The 23,697-nt window shown below is 45.4% G+C and overlaps 1 protein-coding gene across 2 annotated transcripts in view; it reads right to left on the bottom strand.

Annotated features, from left to right (window-relative positions):
- Positions 1-23,464, bottom strand: part of VAT1L (vesicle amine transport 1 like) — a 781,678-nt gene extending 758,214 nt beyond the window's left edge. Inside the window, exon 1 of one of the 2 annotated variants that reach the window (XM_085639998.1) lies at positions 22,898-23,464. In XM_085639998.1, the coding sequence (XP_085496124.1) occupies positions 22,898-23,127 (230 nt within the window). In that variant the 5' untranslated portion in view covers positions 23,128-23,464. The remainder of the gene's footprint in view (positions 1-22,897) is intronic. The other variant, XM_085639999.1, reaches the window with a different exon arrangement.
- Between the last annotated feature and the right edge of the window lie 233 nt (positions 23,465-23,697).

Genomic DNA, 23,697 nt, shown 5'->3' with positions numbered 1-23,697 from the left:
GGAACAAGACAGGGCTGCCCCATCTCACCCCTGTTGTTTAACATCTATATAGAGCCCCTGGCTCAAACAAAAAGAGCTGACGACCTGATTTCTCCTTTTAGATCCCACCAATATAGCAGCAAGGTTGCTCTATATGCGGACGACTTGCTGTTATATACCAACAATCCGGTGGTGGCAATACCAAGGGTCGAGGCCTTGTTAGAGGAATTCGGATCCCTGTCAGGGTAATTCGCTAACACATCTAAAACAGAGGTGATTTGTTGGAATATTGATAACTGGGGGGGCAGAACGAGCCATGAGTTTAAATACTTGGGCATCACTATAGTCCAAGATTTAGATAAAATACCCCAGATTAATTTGAATAAGACTATAAAAGAAGTGGACCGATTATTTGCCAGATGGAAGAATCTTCCCCTAATAATTTTCGGTAGGGTCAATTTAGTAAAAATGGTTATCCTCCCCAAATTAACATACCTGTTTAATGCCATTCCCCTTAATTTTCTTAGTCAGGATATTGGTAAAATCCAAGGTAAGATCATGAGTTTTATTTGGGCAAATAAGGGTGCTAGACTAAAAAGCTGAGATGTAAGCTCATTAAAGGGGGGCTGGCCCTTCCAGACATAGGTTGGTAGTGCGTTGCCTTCAAATTTAAAAATATTCGGCTGTTACTTGCAAAGCCAGAGGAGACATCTTGGGGCAGATTATTGGTTGAAATGACAAAGGAGGATGGTGGGGGTGACATTTTTTTGTACAAATTCGGGGCACCTAGGTACTTTAAAAAGGTGCGTCTGAAAGTACTTAGGGCAGCCCTCAGTTTATGGTATAAGGTCAGATGCAGATGGGGGATTGGTTACTACTCTGAATTCGCTCCAATCTGGGACTCCCCGTGGACCCCGTTATGCCTGAAGGATAGTCTTGCGATACCAATAAGAAGGGCAGGCATCACTATATGATCAGAACTTTTATCCTCAGAAGGAGTCCACCCCTGAGAGGTATTAAGAGCTAGGGTTGGAAGCAGTCTTTCAAGATTTAAGTACCTGTAATTAGTCTCCTGGTATGCAGTAGAAAAAGGGAACATACACGGAGATTAGGAGATGGAGCAAACCCTGCAAGATGTGCATCTTAAGAGAAAGGAAATCTCAATATGGTATAAGAAATCCTTGGAGGCTGAGGATGTGGAATACCCTCCGCAGCATCTAGTCTGGAATCAGTCCCCCCTTGATTCTGATATTGAAGAACTGTATGAACCCTCTTTGAAGCTTCTTTACAAATATGTTAAGCTGGCTAGCCTAAAAAAGAACCACTTTTTTGTTGCCCATAGACTTTAAAATACACCTGCACAGATTGCTAAATTTGCCCCACTTTCCTCCCCTAAATGTCCAAGATGTGATCTTTTTAAAGCCAACGATATTCATATTTTCTATGAGTGCCCCAAACTTAGGGCTTTTTGGAGGGGAGTTGAGGAAGTTTTTTGCGGTATTTTAGAGATAAAATTAAGGTAAATGTCACTCTGGTTTTATTTGGGGATGATGGTGCGTTAAGTAAGAAGCTGCAGCAACTTCACAGAGGTCTGTTGTTATATCTGGTTTTAATTGTTCGGAGGGAAATTTGCAAGAACTGGAAAGATTTGTTGTCCCCAAAGCTTGAAGATTGGATTAAAGCTGTGTTTGCTATGGCCCGCTTTGACCAGAGTGGAGAAAATGAGAATGGTGTGAACATCTGGCAGGTCTTACTATCGTAGGGTAGAGGTCTGAGACTTGTATAGCTCTTCCCGGTCCTATGATTACACCAAGCTACCAACAAAGGGGCAGGTCTGGTACAGACCTAAGCGAATGCAGCAGCCGCGGGGCGCAAAGTTTGGAAGGGTGGCTTCTTTTTAAGAATTGCAGACGCTTACTGGTGAGATGAGGACAAAAAAAAATAAAACGATGCTAATGTGCGCTGAGTTAATAAATAAATATTACTCTTTATAAGGCAGTGGCATAAGGCACAATGATGCTCCTCCTGCAGAATGTATTGAGCCCCCTCCCCCCAGTCTAATATATCGCACAGGTATTCATTTTCCTTTGGATGAATGGGCCCCCACCTGCACCGCAGGGGCTGAAGGAGCCTTACAACCCTGTTATAAGGATGTATTATTTTTTTCAGTTCCTTTTGTGGCAGTCAATGGAGTTTTATAGAAGCAAAGTCTCTGTATATGTAGAAAAAAGCCTGCAGGAAGAGGGAAGTTCGCCAAGGACCTGTCATGGTGTTGCTTTCCAGCGCCAACCTGAGAAGTGCTACCAGAACCTCATGCTCCAAGTCCTATCATTCCTCGCTGGGAAAGAAAGAACCCGGAAGGCATGTTTTTGTCAGACAAAGCTAACAAAAGGAGGAAAAAGGGATGCCTTGGAGAGACTTTGACCAATTCTGAATGGGTGAAGTTGGGGAGAGTGAATACTCTCCTAGAGCGTTGGAAGCCTCTATTTTATCTTCCCCCAGGAGTACCTTCCTCAAAAATCTATTTTTATGGACTGGCTTGACAGCATAGTTGTCGCCAGACAATTATTTGAACATCACTAGAGAGGGGCTTTCGCTCCGGCCACATGTTGGGAGCTCAGAGTACTTGCTTTTGAAGACGAATGTGTTCCTCCCATAATAATACTGATTGTGTGTGGATAGTATATATCTTGGTTCCTCTGAATTACAGTGAAGCAATTATTGGGATAAAACCTGACACACCATAAAAGAATGCACACTGACATGTCCACTCAGTGAAGCACAGTGGGTGGCCAAAGATAAACAAAATAAATCTATGACAACACTGTGCGCTCCTTATTATCAGATAATAACCTGGTAGTTTTAAGCCACCCACCATGTTCAGTACCACACTTTCACAATGACCCAAGAAATAGAATATAGCATGCTTTCACATCGCGTTCCTTCACAATGCAGTCGTCACAACGACCACGTTGTTAGAACGCGATACCTTTACAATGCAAGTCATTAGATTGACTTGCTGTAGGGGGTGCGCTGGACTTAGGAATAGTATAATTTACAATTCCAACTCCAGCCTGCGCAACAGTAGGGTAGGTGTTGGATTAGTAAATTATACTATTCCTTATGTTAGCACGCCCCTACAACAATTTGATCTAATGACTCGCGTTGTAAAGGCATAGCGTTCTAACAACGTGGTCGTTGTAATGAGCACGTTGTAAAGGAACTGCGATGCGTTGACTGCGTTGTAAACGCTGTCACCCCAAGAAATATGGCTTTTTTCCGAAAGCAAATCATGACAGCTGGCGTGAGGTAAGTCCAGAAGGATAGTTGGTGGCAGGCAATACATAATTTTGGGGGACATGCTTTGCCCCCTTCATTTTTTCCCTGTGTTAAACATGAGGGTGTGTACATGGGTGTGTGTGTGTGTGTGTATGTGTGTGTTCAACCATGTGTATGTTAGGCTCAATCAATCAAGCCCTTAATGGGACAGGGAAGACTCTGGGTTCACCTCACTCAGTCACATAATTTTAGGCAGGACAGCTCGCGGACTGAAGAAGCAACACCTTAAGCATCACTGTGGCCAAGGCCAGTGTGGTGCCTACCCATTCCCACATCCCTTGGTCAGTGCTGGCAAGAGATATGCAGCTACCATGCAAACAGAGACATGGTGAACATTATGGAATGTTGATTTACATGGAACTGAAAGGTGCTTAAAAGGAAATGTACTTGGTCCTGATGGGATCTACGAAATATCAAGTTCGGAACACGTTTTGGGTAGTTAGTTGACATAGTACCAACCACGACTGTATATAAGCTGGCTCTGTCATCCAAATATCACATTCATGTTTGACTTCAATAATTACATCAATGCATCAAACCAGAGGACGGTTTAGACCGGGGGCAGGATACTTGGCTGTATTCTGACAGAGTAAAGACTGGACAGTAGGACTAGGGGGAAAGGAGTGAATTAGAATGGGTTGGATTGTCCTACATGCTGAGAATCTTCCTTATTCAATCTAGTAACAAAAAGCCTCAATTACTTCAAATGCTGCAATGATGGCAGCTGCCTGGAAGAAAATGTTGCCCAAATTGAGTATTTCTGCAGCAGCCCAGCCTTACTCAAGGACCAACAAACAAGTGGGGTTCTACTATTCTCTCTGCATCTACCTGAGAGATAAGTAACCAACAGGACTTGGGAAGAGCTCAATAAATCTACAGAATGGGACACTTGGAAGTACAAGTTGCCTGAGGTACTCTCCCGCTCCTCTGTGACTGGATACCCATTGAGTTTCCTGAAAAGTTGTCCGTGTGCCCATCTGTAGGAAAGTAAGATCTGCTTCTTATGGTTACCCCCACTTTTTGCTTGATGTGATGCTGTTTTTGACTAGTCTGACTGGAATCCTGCTAATCAGGACCCCAGTCTATCGTCTTTCTCCCTAAATTAGTAAGTTCAGTACTTACGTACATCCCAGATTGGATACTGGTGTACCCTTGTCAGTCCCTAGTATATGGTACCCATGCACCCAGGGCACAGGTACCCCAGAGGTCCCCCATGGGCTGAAGCATGTATTATGCCACCCATGGGAGACCATTCAAATTGGAACTACAGGTCTGCCATTGCAGCCTGTGTACGTTGGTGCATGCACCACTTACTAAAGATGTAGATTTACAATATCTAAGGGTCACTGCACTTAAAACCTATAAGTCACATCTATAGCAGGCCTTTAGAATCCTGAGGGCAGGGTGCTTGGTTCTAAGTGAGAAGGTGCCCCAGCATGAGCAGGACACCCTTGCAGCCTACAAGTCCATTCTCCCGGGTTGAAAGTGAAGCACCCATATACTATATAGAGGGGCACAGCGTAAGTACGCAATGACCATCTCGAAATTGGCTGCAACGAATCCTATCATGTTTGGTCTCAACACTGGAAGAGCCCTCCGTTAGGCGCTCAGTATTCCTGGTACCAGCCTTCTTGACCCGGACAGCACAAAATGGTTGCTGCCGACCAGAGACACATTTCTCCCCTCCTGCTGCTGAGCCAAGCTTGAGCAGAGGAAGGTGGAACAGTAGGCATCCTGTCACAGGGAGGTGTGACCACCTCCCAGACAGGATTTAGTGTATTAGGGCTGGGTGGATGCGCTTGCCTGCGCCAGAAAGTCTTAATGGGGGGCACATTTGGTATCCCTGTGCATAGTCCAGTTCAAACCAGTCCTGGGAGCTGTTGGCTCCCGCTCTGGCGTGAAACTGGACAAAGGACATGGGAATAAACCCCCCTCTGTCCAGACCATCCCTTGGGAAGGACCCTGAATCGTCCCAACCCTTTCCCCAAGGTACTTAAGGGATTACCTGGGTGTAGGTCCCTAGATTTGTGGTGGGACAACATTCAATCCAATACCACTTCAACTTCGACCGTCTGGACTTCATAAGGGCCAGACTTTGCCCCCCTGATGTCTTCTCCATTGTCTGTGCTCATGCTTCATACAGAAACCTTTCAAGGCCTGTGGAGCATCAGAGACACTTGAAGGAATCTCCCTTGAAGTGAAGGAGTCACTTCCCTGCATTAACAGGCACCTCAATACTGCTGACTGGTCTGCTGATCCCAGCTCTTGCAGACTCCGAAGGGTTCAACAACCCAGGTGGTGGTTCTCTACGTGCGTCGAGGCACGAGCTGTCCTCTCACCAAGTGAAGCAGTATCCCTTGTGGGGGCTGCAATAATCAAACCCTTATTCACCACGTACCTTTGCAAGTGCAAAGGCTTGTTGGCAACTTTGCAACAGGTGCATCGGGCATCGAGTAGCCCCAGCCTTTATCAACTTCTTCCATCAAGATCTTCGGCCACATTGCATCCTGTGTACCGTGGCCTGCTGCTTTGATAAGCTGCCCTAGGTCCTCCTGTGACTCCAGTGCCTTCGGCCTGTGGGTCCTGTGGAGGGTCATCTATGACTTCTTTGGGCTCCCCTGATTGCTCAGGGCCTGCCCTGACTCCCCTGCTTTTGGTGAGTCTCCTGGACCTTGCTGGTCCCAACTTTGTTCTTTCTCGACTTCCTGTGAGGGTTGCATTTGCCAAGGCTTTTTGGTGCTCCTGCCAGACATCAACCCCTCAACACTCGACATCCTTCATGGGGCAGCTCGTATTCGGCTCCTGGTCATCCTCAGCATCACCTGGTCCCCACAGCTGCAGAGTCAAGGTCATCTACATCCTCCCTGAAGCACCCGACATCGGAAGGCATTCGTGTTCCAAGTCTCCTGGCCACTTCTGAGTGACATAGACTCTGTCCCCTCTGCTTTCAGGTACTCTTCTTCAAGAATCCACGTTTGGATTCCCACAGAAACTTTCTCCTCTTCCAGCAGCGGCACTTTCCTGAAATCCTCCATTGGGTTCGACGGCGGTTTCCGACACCACTTCACCCATATACACCCGGCTTCCCTGGTGTAGATAACGTGGGTACAAGGGTATCCACGGGTGGGGTGGCTCTCCAACCTTCTGTCTTCCACTGGGTTTCTTCAGGGTCCACTGGGAAGGCTCCTCAATCGTTAAAAAATACAACCGCCACTTACAGGTAGAGTTGTACGGAGTCTGCGGTCGTGTTACCACATTGCACGCGCTCTCCGTAGAGTCCCTATCTTGTTACCTTGGGTGGTTCCTTGGGTCCCCAGGGATTTTATGTCCTCTCGACATTGTCCTGACTCAAGTCATGGTTCATATACCACTTTCTTAGTATATGGTTTGGTCCCCCTTTGGAGCCCACTGTGTATTAGTGCTAGTTACTGTGATTTCTGTGCTAAAGTATTGTGTGCTTTGTGTCTATCTCCATGTGGGAGATACTGTAACATACTAAATAGTGTTATATAATAAATACATATTTTTATAAATACTTTTTGTGCTTCTTTTTCATTTAATCTGCACTATAAGATTGCATTCTCGTAAACCAAGCTACTTTACACTCCTTCAAGACTAAGCCTGAAGGCTGCTCTCCACAGCTACCACTTAGAGAGCTTTCGAAGGTTGTCAAAGACCTCTTAAGTCACCATAAGGGTGGTCTGGACCGGTGCAAGGTGCTCACTTACTTTAGTGGACATCATTGAACAGGCCAGCTTCCCACACCATCCCTGCGTCCCTATTTTGCCGCAGCTCAGCTCCTCTTATCATGATTGTTCAAGCATCCTGTGAGACAACATGCCCATCTCGGTTGCTCCAATTTGCGATGTTCTACCAGTATAGAGTGACCGTATTTTTTCCCACGAATGGTTCCAGAATAACGTAAATAAAATATCACCTAACACATATATTATGTTCTAAATATAACTTACAAAAATATTTCCACACTGGAATAAATAATGGAACATCTACATCAAATAAGACAATATTTTTTAATTGATACTTCTGTCGGATGATATTTTTGCTAACAATATTCTGACAAACATCTGTGTTCCCAGCAAGTGAGAACACACTGGAGCCAGCCACATCCCCACTGCAGCCTGAGTCATCTCAGACAACCTGTTGCAAAAGAGCTTTGAGGATGATAAGACTGTCTTGACTGTGCCTGTTCAAGCACCCAAATAATAAGACTTAAATAGAGAATGCTAAACAGACCTTTGCAGCACTTCAGGGCTAACCAGACCCCATGTCGGGATTGCATTTTGTAAAGTCTTCTCACAGCTCTGTTCCTTGCCTCACTAGTCATGTAATTGTTCTGCTGAATCCCCACAGGAGTCACAGTGTTCCCGCTGCTGACGATTTGTATAAATGTGACTTACTGCAAGGGTGCATTGATTTCACTGTGCTAGGAAATCTTAGTGTGAATTAAAGTCTTATATATTTTTTTACTTATCTTTAACACTGTCTGGACTTTAAAGCTGCTGCTCACCGTTCAGGAGATATTAGGACCTGGACCAGTGTCTTTAAATCTACATAAATCCCCAGGGATGCCCCCTGAGAGTCAAAGGCCAAAGAGTAGGGTTTGGCACTTAATTGGCCTTGCAGAAATATTTGTCTCCTGGGATTACAGTGGCAGCGGACACAGCTTGTTAAAAGGTTTGCCTGGTACTCTATATTTCCCAGGTCACCTGAGAACTGACCTGACAGAGACTACCTCATCTCAAGGGAGTCTGTGCTTCCATTAAAGCTGAGGGATTTTAACAACTGACTTAATGCAAGAATAAAATAACTAAAGGAGCATTGTATTGCCCCGGTTACTTGATGTCATGAAGAAATGGATGAATAACAGAATCACTAGAGATGAAAATTGAAGAACTAAGTTTGGGTTGGTAAATTTTTCATGGTGATTGAAAGCGAATTGAAACACTTAAATGAAGATTCTCTAGATGTCAGTTATTGTAAGGCCAGTTCTATTAAGGCAAACACAAGGAGATGATGGACGGAGCGCTGAAACTTTTCAGACACTCACCCACCAGTCACTATTAGATCTAAGTTGAATTCATCATTGTTCTTTAGCTCCCTTCACCACCCTAGTTAAGACACAGCCATATGCAAATCAGTCTTGACCCTGTTCCTCATGGGAACAATCCAGCTTGAAGTTCCAAGCCAGGTCTTCCCTGAACTGGAAACAAGCATCCTGGGACAATACCCCTCATCAGCCAGGCTAGCTTGAATCCTGTGGCAAAGTGAGCAAGAGACCCACATCTGGACATACCTTGCCAACTTAGGGCGAACAGAGCAGACACAAGGAAATGATGGCTGGAGCATTGAACTTTTTCAGACACTCACCTCCAGTCACTATTAGATCTCGGTTGAATCCATCATCGTTCCCCGAAACTGGTCTCAGGATACTTGTTTCCGGTCAAGGGCAGAACTGGCTTGGCAATTCGGGCTGGACTCTTTCCATGATGAACATGGTCAAGACTGATTTGCATATTGCTGGTTCTGAACTGGGGAGGCGAAGTAAGCTAAATAACGATGATGGAGTTAACCCAGATCTAATAGTGACTGGGAGTGATTGTCTGAAAAGTTTCAGAGCTCCGTCCATCACCTTACCGTGTTTTCAAAGTTCTATTAAGGGACATCCCCCTGAACACTAATGTAGCGTCACATATCATAGAGGCGAAAAGCAAATATTGTTAAGATGAAGCTATGAAACCCTCGAGTAGCCTGTCATTTTTTTCCAAGACGCTTTGTTTGATCTGAATATGATCAGAGATTGAATGCCTCAAGTTAATTATTCTGAGAGTTATCTTTCTCATTCCATGGATCTGAAAACTGGTTTCAAAGTGAATTGGATACACTTGTTGATCACTGATTCAAGTAAGTGCATACCTGCTAGGAATGTCCCCCATTCCATGTTAGAGTGGGGTCACAGGAGTGTCTGCATGTGAGATAGTGGCTCCTGGGTGAGACTTGTTGCACATATTGTAAGCTGTCCATGGTACGACAGATATCTGGCAGCAGGACATCATCTAAACGGCTACGTGCATGTGCCAAGCTAATACTAAGAGCTGGTACTAGCATGGCTCCGTGGGCGGTGGCACTGCAGCAGGCGTGCGCTTATTTGCTCATCTGTGAAGTTCCTTCGTGCCTTAAAAATCTTGGTCAGAGACCTAGTTATAGTCACTTGAGGCAGGTTGACCTGTCAGTTGAGTAGTGGGAGGAGAGGAATTCCTCCTTTCGGAACTAGTGCCCTCACACACCCAGCAAGCTAGGTGTCATGCTTCATCATGTGGGCCTGCTCCTGGATGGGTCGGCGCTGCAATACCCGATGGGCACCCATAAAGGGGCTCTTTATCGGAGATCTTTTGTTCCTTGCCATTTGATGCCGTGGGTGTGAGGGCCCTAGTGTGTTGGGATGTAATAGTGAGTAGGATGATTAAAACAAGTCAGGGGTCCGATGGAACCAACTTTATTCTAGCAGGGTCCCTGCCTAATTAAAAAGGGGGGGAGAGGCGACTATCTGACTATAATGGGTCACAATAAGGGCACTCTACTCCTGGTTGGTTAACATGTTTCTCACCTATTTGTCTGGGGGATTAGTGGCGATTCTTCAGGACCTTAATGTGAAACTTATCTACACCCAGTGGTACGGTGAGAACCTTCCTACCAATTAGTGGATCAGCGGGAAATGTGCCCGTGAGTTCAATGGACAACCTAATCGCTATTTAGTAAGTGCCTCATCAATTCCAGCGGGCTCTGAACACATTGGAGATATGTGTCTGGTTCAAGTAGAAACCGAGTTGTAGACCTACCCCGCACCGCTGGACCCGGGATGGTTGTCCCATACTACCAGTGCAACAGACGTACTATCAACAATAATTTAAGAATTGGAAGCACTGAATATCCATTGTTATTACTTTACTAGTGGGTGTGGTAAAACAATATCAATGGAGGAAATTAAAATATGCAAATGCCTCAGAGAAAGATTCCATGGGTATTCCAATCCCAAGATCAATGATTATTATGAAAAATATATATTCAGCAACACCTCTCAGAAATATTGCATGTCCATGACTAAATTTGTCATTCCACCCCATAAATTATTTCAGCACTGTAAAGTACACACATTTAACAACTGGGAAGATATTCTCCACCACATTCCATATTTCTGACAATCTGAGTTGTTTAGGCTAAAATATATGTATTTTAATTGGATAAACTCCTGAAAATCACCTAGTTAGTTGAGAAAGAAGCCACCAGCCTTCATTTTGATTGAGTATAATATATGCAGCAAGCACCAGCAATGTCCTCACAAAACAGATATAGCAGAGAGGGAACACACTTGTATGACATCGCTCGCTCACAAGAAATTCAGAGAGAATTTTAAATGTAAGCAAAAGTCTGCTTTGGCAGCCATAGATACCCAGAGGAGAAAGGTACAACCTTTATGTCTCCTGTATTTCAGCACAGAAGAAAAACTGGGTTTTGTATTTCTCCATTAGAACATTTAGCCATTTGCGTATAAACATGACACGCACAAACATAACCTCGGCATCATCCTGGACTCCTTGCTTACCATTAACCATCAGATCAACGCCTTCTCATCATCCTGCTTCCACACGCTAAGCTTGCTCCGAAAGATCTTCAAGTGGATCCCCACCGACTCCAGAAAGATGGTCACCCTCGCACTTATCAGCAGCAGACTAGACTACGTCAAAGCACTCTATGCCAACATCACCCAGAAATTTGTCAAGAAACTGCAGAACATTCAGAATGCCTCCGCAAGACTCATCCTCAATATCCCCCACCGCAGCCACATCGCCGGCCACCTGAAAGACCTCCACTGACTCCCAGTCAACAAAAGAATCACCTTCAAGCTTCTCACACATGCCTTGAAAGCCCTACATGACGTGAGACTTGCGTACCTCAACTACTGCCTCGCATTCCACTGACCCACCAGAGACATCCACTCTGCCCAACTCGCCCTGGCCACCATCCCACATATCTGCAAGAACACGCCCAGAGGAAGATCCCTCTCCTACCTCGCAGCAAACACCAGGAACACCCTACCTCTCCACCTCAGGCAATCACTGTCACTGCATCAAATCAGGAAGGACCTCAAGACCTAGCTCTTCAACTGAACCACAGTGCATTCGACGGATCAGCATTCTCCCTCCCGCAGCACCTTGAGACTATTTACATGTGAGTAGTCGCAGTTTACAAGACACTTGATTGATTGATTGAACGTGACAAAAAAAGTGCTTGCTTGTCAGTCTGCAAGTAGGTTGATATCTTCCAAAATCATTTGAACTGGGCTATGATGATATCTTCGTAGGCAGTGGTGGCAGCCAATCAATTAAAGTCAGCAATTCAGTACAATGACATTGAGAGAATACTTTTTAAACACCTAATGCAGGGCAAAATGCCAGCATCTGGTCTCCTGGGTTTTGCTACAAAGGAAAATATGACACTGTTATATGTTAGCAATATGATTGGCACTTGCCTGTCCAGGCACATGGAATGCTCGTCTTGCAGACAGCTAAACAGCTCATAGCAGATTTTAGGTCATTCAGAGCTATGTGGCAAGAACGGTGGTAGATGTTCCTCAGCAAGCTTACAGGACCTCCGTTTTGAGAAAGTTCCACCTATTGCCTATTACTTTACTAATGGACTTTAGGACTCTGACATTGGTTACGGATCCAATGAGGAAGAGGGTATATAGAGCACTGAAAATCATGCTTCAATCTGTACATCAACCAAGAGAGGTCTTTGGTCAGACAACCTCAAGACTCAGTCTATTCTGTGGTGGATAAGTCCTTGGGAGGCTGGTATCCCCACTTGTGGAACCAGCTTCTGGCTGACTTCAAGGAAACTTAACATATTTTAAATGGAAGTTGGAGACTCAGCTGTTTGATTGGCTTTAAATCACCTCCGATGTCAGTGTGCAATGGCTGGATATCTTTCTTGGTCTCGGCACCCAAAATATCTTTGGTCTTTGTACACCTGTTGTATGGGAAATGCTTGAGATTTAAAATGTTGTCAATGGTTGAAATCATTCAGGAACCTGTTGCTTGATAAACCAGCAGGCTGTCAATTCAGTCAACCACAGGCAAAATACCATTTGGTAACTTGCACGTGAATCACAATAACATGCTCCAGGAGGTATATGCTACTTTCAAGAAGCTAATCTCATGTGATGCGAGACAGATGTGAATTATACAAGATGCACCCTTGCAACCTGATTCCATTATGTACCGATGACTACATCACAGTGATTAGAATGAACATAATAGTATGATATTGCTGCTTCATCAAATTAAGTTAAGTATTTAATTCTAGGGTTGTGGAGAGTTTTAGGTGTTAGAATGGGTTATACTTAGTGTTGCAAAGTCATCCTGTGTGCTCCGTGCAACCCCATTTTAGGTCGAGCATTTGAGACCTCTTGTATGTACTTTAGTATATACTTACGTATATACTTATATGTGTATGTACTTTGTGGGCTCTGGAGATCAGCCCTAGGACTTGTCTGCTTCCGGTTAGGGACTTTTTTCCATTCAACTGCCCCTATTTAACTGTCTTGTTAGAAAACAACCAGTAGAGGTCAATATAATACCAGAATTGCTTTCTGCTGAGGGACTTTTGTTTTTTTATTTTTCTGACAACTGCCTCTATTTAACTCTCCTGATACAAAACAATCAGCAGAGGTCAGTAAAATACTAGAATAACTTTAGCATTCTCTAGATTCCAGTCTGTTGAAATTGTCTTCCACGAGGACCAGTAGACAATAATATTTTTTTCAAATCTTGTATTTTCAGTGATATGACCACCGAAGGCCCTGATTTTATATTAAAAACAGAGCTTTGGACTATACCATTTCCCGCTGAAAGGCAATATTTCTCTCCGTGTGTTCCCATATCTGGTGTGTCACGCAGATTGGTGCTTACTTTCCCTCGATGTTAAAGAACAGCAGATGTTTCAGCACCCAGGCTAATGTGCTGCATAGCTAAATACATATAAGGTCCCAAAGGCAAGACCAATTGCATTGCAAATGCTTGTTGCTTACTGGTGCTGGTGGTAATAGACTCTGACTGGCTCTGGGCTCAGCCTAACCAGGCCCAGGGACAGTGCTATACTGAAAACAGAGTGAAAGCACACACATATATGAGGGTTCACTGTATATTGAGGTAGACTAAAAATTGGCATGGCCTGCCCTATAAGTCCCTAGTATGCAATAGGGGAAATGGATTAAAACTACATTGAGGTCCCTAGTATATAATATGGCATGGTAGTTTAGAGGCCAGCAGCCCTTTCTGAATTCACATGTGTGCACGGCTGAGAGCCTGAGGTCACTTTAAATGCAGCCCTATATTGCAGCACTGCTTATAAATGTTAATTGTGCCCAGACTCGACTTTGGTGGAAGGGGCACTGAAAAAGTGATTAACTACAATATGTTGGCATATTAGATACCACCTGGATCTCACCTACATGTCCCAGGGGTCAGATACGTGTAAGGAGGGCCCTTATAAAAGAAGTTTTATATGCCCGGGGAGACACATTTTGCACATTTCACTTTCCCCATTGTAGTAAAGTGTTTTCCGAAATTTACATTTGTGCTACTAGCACAGTGGAATGAAAATCTACACTGTTTTTGAATATTCAGGACTCCTAAAGTCTCCCCTAGGTGTTCCAGGGGTGGCGGGTCAGGTAGCTATAAACAGAGTCCTTAAAAAAGATGTTTTATGTGCCCTGGTATTGGAGAATTTGCACATTTAATTTTCCCCATTGTAGATCCCTAGTCCCATAGGATAACATGGCAATAGTTTATTAATGCATAACTATCGCTAGGAATTAACTTTAAATATAATTCATGACTTATGAGAATGGTATTGATCAAGCCAACAGTATGATATTGTTGAATTTATCCTAAAGTATACGTTAAATAATTTATTTGACTTTCTTGCCTGTGAGCCAAAATTCAGCCTTCCTGCCCTATTCCCTGATTGGTCAGAGTTAACAGAATTAGCTTTGCTACTTTGAAGTGAATAGTGGCTCACTAAGTGAGATGCCATCTGGTACAGAGAGCTCTGCTACACAAGAAAGTCAGAGCAATAACAAGGGGTCATAAAGCATGAGCTTTAAAGGAGGAGTAGGACAGGCAGTGAATGCCAGGTCCATCTACCCCCAACCCCCTGACTCAGCCAGATGGCAGATTTAAGGCAGGAATTTGCAGATGGTCGGGGGAGGAAAGCTATGGAAATGAGCCATACCGAGGTTGGTTTAACTAGTTCTTGCTTCTCTCCTGGGATTTCAGCCATACTGAATTTTGGAGGAATAGTGCTTTCTGTGAGAAGATCATGCCTCACTTTGGATGAAATGGTCATGCTCTGGTGTGTTGCTCTACAACTCGTTGGACAGGAGGGCTCTACTGCTTGAACCCAGAGAACACTGAATAAATATGTGAGAGGTGCAGAGCCTCTCAGATCTTCTGCTTGAAACTAAGAGAAAAAGAAGGCTTGCTAATCTGGAAACTTGATTTGCACCATCGGACCCTGCATTCTGACTGACTGTGCCTGCTGCATTATCTGGAACTACAGCCCTTTGGTTGTACCTTGCTTCAAGGGGAATAGAGTGGACTCCCTGCAAACTACAGGTCAACAGAGCTCACCTGGACCATCACCATCATGAATCCCCTTCCTGGAGTGCGTCTAGTGGTTTGTAAGGGATTTGACCAGGTGCATTGTAGGAATTGGGGTCCCAACCTTTCAAGGGCCATCTTGGAGATTATTGACCCTTTGAATGTGTTTTGGACACTTTGGACCCTCAAGAGGAACTTCAGGAAAAAGTTCCAGAAGTTTGGAGAAGTTTGGCGCAACGTTGGAAAACAGCTCAATAAGAAGACCGAATCAACCACGAGAGCCAAGCCGCCACCTTCAAACGCAAGCCGGCCTGGCCTGCTGGTTCATCCCGCTGAAAAATTCCTGAGGTCCAACTTCCAGAGTTTGACAGGGAGATCCCTGGAAAGCAAGACGGCAAACCCTAACCGAATCTGGACTGGTGAAGGGGCTCAACGGCCCCAACTAAAAAAAAGCTCCAGAAAAGTTTCTTAGTCCAAAGTTAAAATCTCAACCAAGGCCTGCTGCGAGGGGTATCCGAGTAGGGCTCCATCATGGTCAGCCTCAAACTTTGACTTTGTCCAGGTCAAGCCCGACCAGATTTCACAAAGTGGCACTATAGGTTTTCTAAGTGCTATACCGTGCTAAATCTTTTTTTTAAATGTATATCTCCGGTACCCTACATTGGATTGTTGTCGTTTTGGTGTCATTTTAGAGATAAAAATATTTCCTATTTATATAAATTGGTGTGGGATTTTTATTATGTGTTGTGTCTTAATTACTTACTGAATTGATGTTTTAAAATGCTTTACATACCTGTCTCTTTTGATAAGCCTGCCTGCTCGCAGCCAACCTACCAAGGGTTTAGCATAGGAATAATTTACTGAGACCTATTCTGAGCCCTAGACTTTGTTAGTGGTAGATGCATATTTATCACTCCCAATAACCCACTTTCCAAAACTTAGGTAAGGAATAAGCTTTGAGCTATGGTTTGTCTAAGGGCTACATTAAGGTTTAAGGTTAGTATGAGACTTGCATTATGGTAAGTCTAAGGACTATGGTAAGGTTTATGGTTAGTATGGGACTTGTGTTAGGGTAAGTCCAAGGGTTATGATAAGTGTTGGAACTGGCCCACTCCGCAGGGTCATCCCCAAACTTTTTGCCTTTTGCCTCCTATGTTTCTGACCCTGTTTTCGTTGGCTATAGGATTCTGGGCACTTTACCACTGTTGATCAGTGCTAAAGTGCATATGCTCTCTGTATAAATTGTGACAATGATAGGTTATCCATGAATGGCATATTTGGTTTACTGATAAGCCCCTCGTAAAGTGCACTTTGTGTGCCGGCCCTGTAAATCAAATGCTACAAATGGGTCTGCAGCACTGGTTGCGCCACACACATGAGTAGCCCTGTAAATGTGTCTCTGACCTACAACTGCAGTCTCTGCACATGCAGTTGTAAACTACCATGTTGTCCTACCAAGTGTACCCACTTGCCAGGCCTAAACCTTCCCATTCCTTACATGTAAGGCACCCCTAATGTAGGCCCAATGTACCCTTGTGGGCAGGGTGTAGTGTATGTAAAAGGTAGGACATGTACTGGTGCGTGTGAAATGTCCTGTTAGTGAAATACTATTTATTTCGTTTTTCACTATTGAAAGGCGGTCTGGCCCAAAGGGCTTATCATTGGTAAGGTTTACGGTTAGTATGAGACTTGTGTTAGGGTAAGTCTAAGGGTTATACTAAGGTTTTAGGTTGGGAAGAGATTTGTGTTTTGGTAAGTCTAAGGGGCTAAGTTAATGTTTAGGGTTTGTATGAGACTTGCGTTAGGGTAATGATTCGGCTTAGGATACAGTACTGGATTAGGTTGAGAGTTAGGGCTTGGGCTAAACTTAGGGTTGTGGTAAAGAATAAGAATACGGTTTAAAGTTAGTGTTATTTTAAGGGCTGGAATCAGGGTATGATAGCACTATCAGACTGTACTTCAGCCTGAGGATGGTCGTGTCTTAACACCGGGCACAGGGAGTGTTTGTGATGAGCCATCTCAAGTATGCGTGAGGTTATCTCAAGCTGCAGCTATGAGGTCAAAAAGACAATTTATGGTCAGAATGCTGAACAATGTGAAGCATTCACCTCAGTACAGAGATCTGGGCCAAAATCAATCGTTTTATTTGCTCCCCATGCCATACCAGTTCAAACCCAGCCATATGCAAATAAGTCTTGACCCTTTTCCACATGGGAAGAGTCCAGCCTGAACTGCTAGGCCAGTTCCTCCCTGGACTCGAAATAAAAAAAGACATTCTTGGACCGGTTTTGGGGTAGCACCCCTCATCAGCCAGGCTAGCTTGATTCCAGTGGCATGGAGAGCAAAAGGCTCAAGTCTGGGCATACCTGTCTCACTCGGGTGACAAATGCAAATAGAAAAATTGATGGACAGAATGCTGAACCATGTCAGACATTCACCTCGGTACAGAGATCTGGGCCTAAATCAATCGTTTTTTTGCTCCCCATGCTATTCCATTTCAAACCCAGCCATATGCAAATCAGTCTTGACCCTGTTCCCCATGGGACCAGTCCAGCCTGAAATGCCAGTCCCGGTCCTCCCTAGACTGGAAAAAAGCATCCTGGGACCGGTTTCGCGGTAACAGCCCTCATCAGCCAAGCTAGCATTGTTCCAGTGGCATGGAGAGGTTGGGACCCAGGTCTGGGCATACCCGTCCCACTCGGGGTGACAAAGGCAAAAAGAACAATTGATGGACAGAATGCTGAACAATGTCAGACATTCACCCAAGTACTCACTGTGCTACTGGATTCCAACTAGCCTGGTTGATTAGGGATGAAACCCTGAAACCGGTCCCAAGATGCTTGTTTCTGGTCCAGGGAGGACCCGACTTGGCAGTTCGGGCTGGACTGTTCCCTAGAGGAGCAGGGTCAAGACTGATTTGCATATGACTGGGTCTAAACTGGGCTGGCATGGTGAGCAAAAGAACCATGGATTTAACCCAGATCTCTTGACTGGGGTTGAATGTTTGGATTTTTTCCACATTCCGTCCATCAGTTGTGTATCTTTTGGGGAACATCCTGAACAACAGCTCTTGTTGTTCCGGAGTCGGGCAAGCCGAACAACGACTTGCCCGAACAACGACTTAGCCTAAACCACACATGTGCGTGGTTCAGGATAAGTCAGTCTAGTGTTCGGGATGGGCTGAGTTGAGAGGAGTGTTGGAGGAGCAGGACAGGTAAGGGGGGCTTGGGGTGGGGAGGGGGGTTGGTGTTCGTTTTTAGGGGTTGGGGGTTGTGATCGTTTTTAGGTGGTGGGAGGGGTTTGTGTTATTTTTAAGGGGTGGGAGGGGTTAGTGTTAGTTTTTAGGAGGTTGGGGGTTTGTGTAAGTTTTTAGGGGGTGGGAGGCACTCTGTTTAGATTTTAGGGGGTGGGTTTACCATGCATTCCTTTACCACGAAAATTTGTGGTAAAAGAATGTATGGTAAACAAAATTGTGGTTGAGACGCGGTCGTACTACAGACCACATGGTTTAGGAAGTCGTTGTTGAGGAACTCGTTGTTCCAACATACAACTGTGTATTTTGCAGCTATGAGGTCCCACAAAGCTATCCCACACCCTCAGTGACTCAATGAGAACATGTGACTTACATGCGAGATCAGCAGCCAATGTTTAAGAACCAAGATATCATGCAGTGCTTAGAAACTTAGTACATGGAGGAAGGTCCAAGGCATGGGGGGGCAGTGAACATCACTTCCTGTCTAAAGGTGGTCAAATAAGTGCACTAGTTAAAAGAAGTCTAGGAGAGAATAGGGACAGAATGGTGGGAGATGAGGTCTCCCAGGAGTACAGAAACACTTGTGAGGGGAGAACTGTGCATTATAAAATAGTTATATACAATTAAGCAGTACGTGTCACATTTCCAAGGACCTTACATCATTTAACAAGCAACTTGACACAGAAGAAAGCAAATAATGAGTTAATTAGGAAACATTAATGCTGTTTAGTGTTTCTCGATTATGTCTGCACTTATGTATTCAGAGAAGTTCTAAGGTATGGACAAAGTGGGCTATGGCCCAAGGCTGGGGCCTTTCAGGGGAGCAAAAGACACACAATTGATGGACGGAATGCAGAACAAATCAAAACATTCACCTCCAGTCAAGAGATCTGGGTTAAATCCATCATTCTTTCGCCCACTCTGCCATCCCAGTTTAGACCTGGCCATATGCAAATCAGTGTTGACCCTGTGCCTCATGGGAGCAGTCCGGTCCGAACTGCCAAGCCAGGTCCTCCCTGGACCGGAAACAAGCATCCTAGGACCGGTTTCGGGGTTTCACCCCTCTGCCAGGATAGCTTGATTCCAGTGGCATAGTGAGCCCAGGACCCACGTCTGGGCATACCTGGAGCACTTAGGGCGAGAAAGCAAAAGACACACAATTGATGGACGGAATGCAGAACAAATCAAAACATTCACCCTCTGTCAAGAGATCGGGGTTAAATCCATCATTCTTTTGCTCACCATGCCACCCCAGTTTAGACCTGGCCATATGCAAATCAGTCTTGACCCTGTGCCTCATGGGAACAGTCCAGCCCTAACTGCCAAGCCAGGTCCTCCCTGGACTGGAAACATGCATCCTAAAACCGGTTTTGGGGTTTCACCCCTCTTTAGCCAGGATAGCTTGATTCCAGTGGCATAGTGAGCCCAGGACCCACGTCTGGGCATACCTGGCGCACTTAGGGCGAGAAAGCAAAAGACACACAATTGATGGACGGAATGCAGGGGGCCCTGATAGAGCCAGATCTGTTCTGCAGAGTGTCTTACCCTGATGACCTTTACTAAATCTTAGATTGTTTTAAACATCATTTTCCTTTAATTTATTATTAATGTGGGTGACGTGTGAGAGTCTATTGCAGACATTTTACAGAGAAAGTGTGTTTGTGTTTCATGCAACATCCATAAAAAGATTTTTTAGATCAAAACAGGACCTCAGATATGAGAAATGGAAGGGTGTCACAGTAATTATTTGCAGTAATATTAGTGAGCTGCTGCTGTGTTACAATATTGAAAAAACACATCACTATCCCTGAATGTTCAGATGTGAACACATTTAGAATTTGAAGGAATGTGCCTGTGCACTGCCAGTGAACTGGCCAAAGGGGGCATGAAACAGCTGAAATGGGGTCATAAATTCAAGGCTGTTCTCAATAGGGGCCCCCAAAATACGCTTGGCCTAGGGCCCCCAAAATCCTTAAGATGTGCCCGTATGTATACAATGCAGCATACAGACACAAAACCAAGCCACGTGGGAATACCGTGTCTGGGGAATAGGGTGAGAAACAGAACAAAAGTAATAATATATTCTGCTAAACCCATTCCGTGAGTAGGGTGTCACGGTAGCTTTCAGTGCTCTAACTAAATACTAAAAGAATCTCCGAGTTACTTTCCTGACACTCTCGTCAGGTATAAAGTGGTATCTCTGACTTATCCTCGGATATTACTGTCACCGTCAGCTTTGAGTGGCAGGGAGACGTTCCCGGTGCAGCTCGGCGCTATCTGGTGGTTTCATCTCTGCTGATGAAGGAGCGGGTAGGGGTGGAACGAGATTGGACGCCGTCAGCGCTGCCTGGCCCTGGACGAGCTGAGCCGTGACTCATCACAGCGCGCATAGCAGAGCCTGTCAGAGGCATCAAATTTATTTCACACAGGCAGTCCTAATGATTCGCGGGATGAAGCTGGAGCCCAGGTCCAGGCCCTGCCCCCACGCGCTGCTGATTGTCGTGCAATGTTTTCTCTCAAGAACATGCACTTGTGACTGAAATGCACCGACCCCCGGGTGAAACACAGGCACTTCAGTCGTATCATGGCCTCCCCCGTGGTGTTTGTGTTTTGTCTTCGACGCCTCCCACTACAGCGCGAGGCCCGCATGCCCGAGGCAGCCACAGCTCTGACTCACTCAGCCAAGGATGTCACCGTGCCAGGCGTATGATGAGCTCGCTAATGACATGAATGACTATCATATGCCTAGATATGTGTGCTAAAGGGGTCCGGGCTAGGCTAGAGCACTGCAGGGATGTAAAGCATATGTTTTTGCTAAATACGACAACAGATTTTAGAGGAGTGCAAAAATCATGGATAAGTGCATGCTGTTTGAAAGTGGAAGGCTTAACACACTACTCACTCGAGTGCCTGTACACTAACTAATTGGTCCACGTCGCGTCACCCAAACGACAACCATATTCGCCAAACTCCGTTTGCTTGTATATACTCACAGGACTTCCACACAGGCTCCACGAGAGACTGTTATGGTATTTTATTCCGGATTGCAATGCCGCGTGCGAGGCAGGCTATCAGTGTGCTATACAAGAAGTCCGTGTCATGAATGAGGGGCGGTCGGTTTCCGGGATCACCTTTAACAAAATAGCTTTCTATAATACCGCTAAGAAATGATGACGTTGCAGACTAACTCCATTGCTGGTTTCTGCCCAAAGAGGTAGCAACTGCCAATGTGGGAATTACCACTCTCTCTTAGGGTGACTATGTTGAGTCTTCTTTCTGGAATACTTTGGTGCGTATTTAATTCTACACGAACTAGAATATTTCGTGCGCAGCAAACGTGTGTGTAAATCACACATACTCAAGACCCATAAATATCTAAACAACTCGAACTACGCAAGGAGTGGTTGAGTCATCTACATCCTGCAGTCTCAGAACTGTTAAGGCAGCGTACGCACAAACAGGCCTTCAATGCGTTTCATTTGCCCACGAAACAAATCTTACAAGGAGCCATGAAAATGGCGTCACTACAGGTCTCAAAACACCAAACAGACGTCATCACTCGACGGAGCTTTACGTGTCCACAGTGCTGGTCATGCGAGATTGGCCTGGTCTTGCTTTCACTGGATGCCTCCCTAAGAATGTTCTCAGTGTACCACAAGTTGGCGGGTGTGTTGTCTGCGGGTTAGTTCTTTCGGGCTAAGGTAATCAATACTCGGAAAGTTTGGCTGTGGGTCGAAAATCCCTGGGGTATGCTGGATAGTGTTGTTTTTGTATCTCTTCACCTGAAAACTGCTGGAGATACACTGCAGAACGAAGACTGAGTGACATTAAACGGATCACGTTTATATATGTATTTTCACAGTAGAGACGTGCCACCTGCAGCCGCAGTCGGAGCAGGAGATGTCCAATCTGGGCAGATTGTCAATCTTCATATGGGGCGCCGGGTGCCCCAGAATAGGGAGGAAAGTACTAGAATGTTCTACGTGTAGACTCTTTTACGCAAACTCTATTGTCGCGACTATTACTCTGAAAAAGTTATAGTTCTGTTCGTACACCTACTGAAAAGACTGGTGGATGTAAAATATATGATGTGTTAGATAAAGTTGTATAAACACCGGTGGTCACACACGCATGAACTGCGTGCTTGTCGCCGCGTACTGTGGGTGTTTTACATATAAGGCTGCACACACAGAAATATAAGCACCACGCAGTGTGTGTGCACCTGGGGTTAAGGTGGACAATGACGTACCTACAAACTAACAGGATATATAGATTTGTAAATAAAGGCCCACAGTCAGGTAAGTAAATTGTGCTTTGTTTCTTTAGAGAAGGCGCCTAACAGACGTACACAGAGGCATACCAGAATTAGAACACGTTTGCACAGCCAAGCAGTAATAGGAGATTCTCAGAAGTGTAGATCGATTAACATACATTAAAATTGCTGCTTCTGAAGTATTACGGCGAAAAACAAACATGCATGCGTACACAAAACACACGCAAACACGCAGAGCAAAAGCTAGACAGGCAGGCACTGACTGGACCCAGGGGCACACAATGCAGAGAGTGAGAGCGAGACACGCAGGACACACACACACACACACACACACACACACACACTAGTTGGGTAGTAAAGATTATACTGGACCAGGCTTTGACTCGGATCTTGACCTCCCCCTCCTGTGGCACGGGCAGGGCTCTCTTAGCCACGCGCAGCTTGTTCAGCCCCCCGAATCCGGATAGCACCACAGCTCTCATTGACTGCGAGTCTCCAGTGGCCCACCCCAGGGCCGGTGGGCTACTGTCCTTCTCTCCACACGCTTCCGGCTCGATCATCTTCTCCGTCTCCTCGGCCGTCTCGGTGCCATCCTTCGCCATGGCAGTGCCCGCGATCACTCCTTTGTGCGGGGGTGTCCGATCACACCTTTGGGCGGAGGGGGGCAAAGCGATGCTCTCTGGCAATGGGAGGGCACCTGCTCTGACGGGCTTCTCGCTCCTGAGGGAAGGGTGGCAAGATATGGGGCAGAGGGTGGTACCGGTGTTCTCGAGCAGCACCTGCTGGGTGCTAGGTGGTTCCCTGGATGCCGCTTATGTGTTAGGCAGATTTTGGGGTGCTGCTCGGAATGCCGGGGCTCCCACTCCGCCTGTTGCATGTGATGCTCGGATGTGCAATGGCTGCAAGCGACTGGTCCTCTACCATAATACACGGAGTAGCAGCGACCGCTCTCAGCCAAGCCAGCCACTTCAGCACAGGGAAATGACGCCCCTCTATGTGCGGTGAGCGCCCCCTGCCTGTTTTAAGATCAGAAAGAAAATACGAAGCTCCAGTCGAACCTATAGGCTATAAGAGAAAAGAGAAACCTGCCTAACCAGGGCTCTGTAGCACAGTGGTACCCTAAAGCTGATCGTCATTTCTGTATTATTTTAGCTGCGACAAATATCTGGATG

This window comes from Triturus cristatus, chromosome 12 (genome assembly GCF_964204655.1).
Source record: "Triturus cristatus chromosome 12, aTriCri1.1, whole genome shotgun sequence".
Lineage (NCBI taxonomy): Eukaryota > Metazoa > Chordata > Amphibia > Caudata > Salamandridae > Triturus > Triturus cristatus.
The sequence above is the reverse complement of the archived record's forward strand: the minus strand, read 5'-3'. Positions and strand labels throughout refer to the sequence as shown.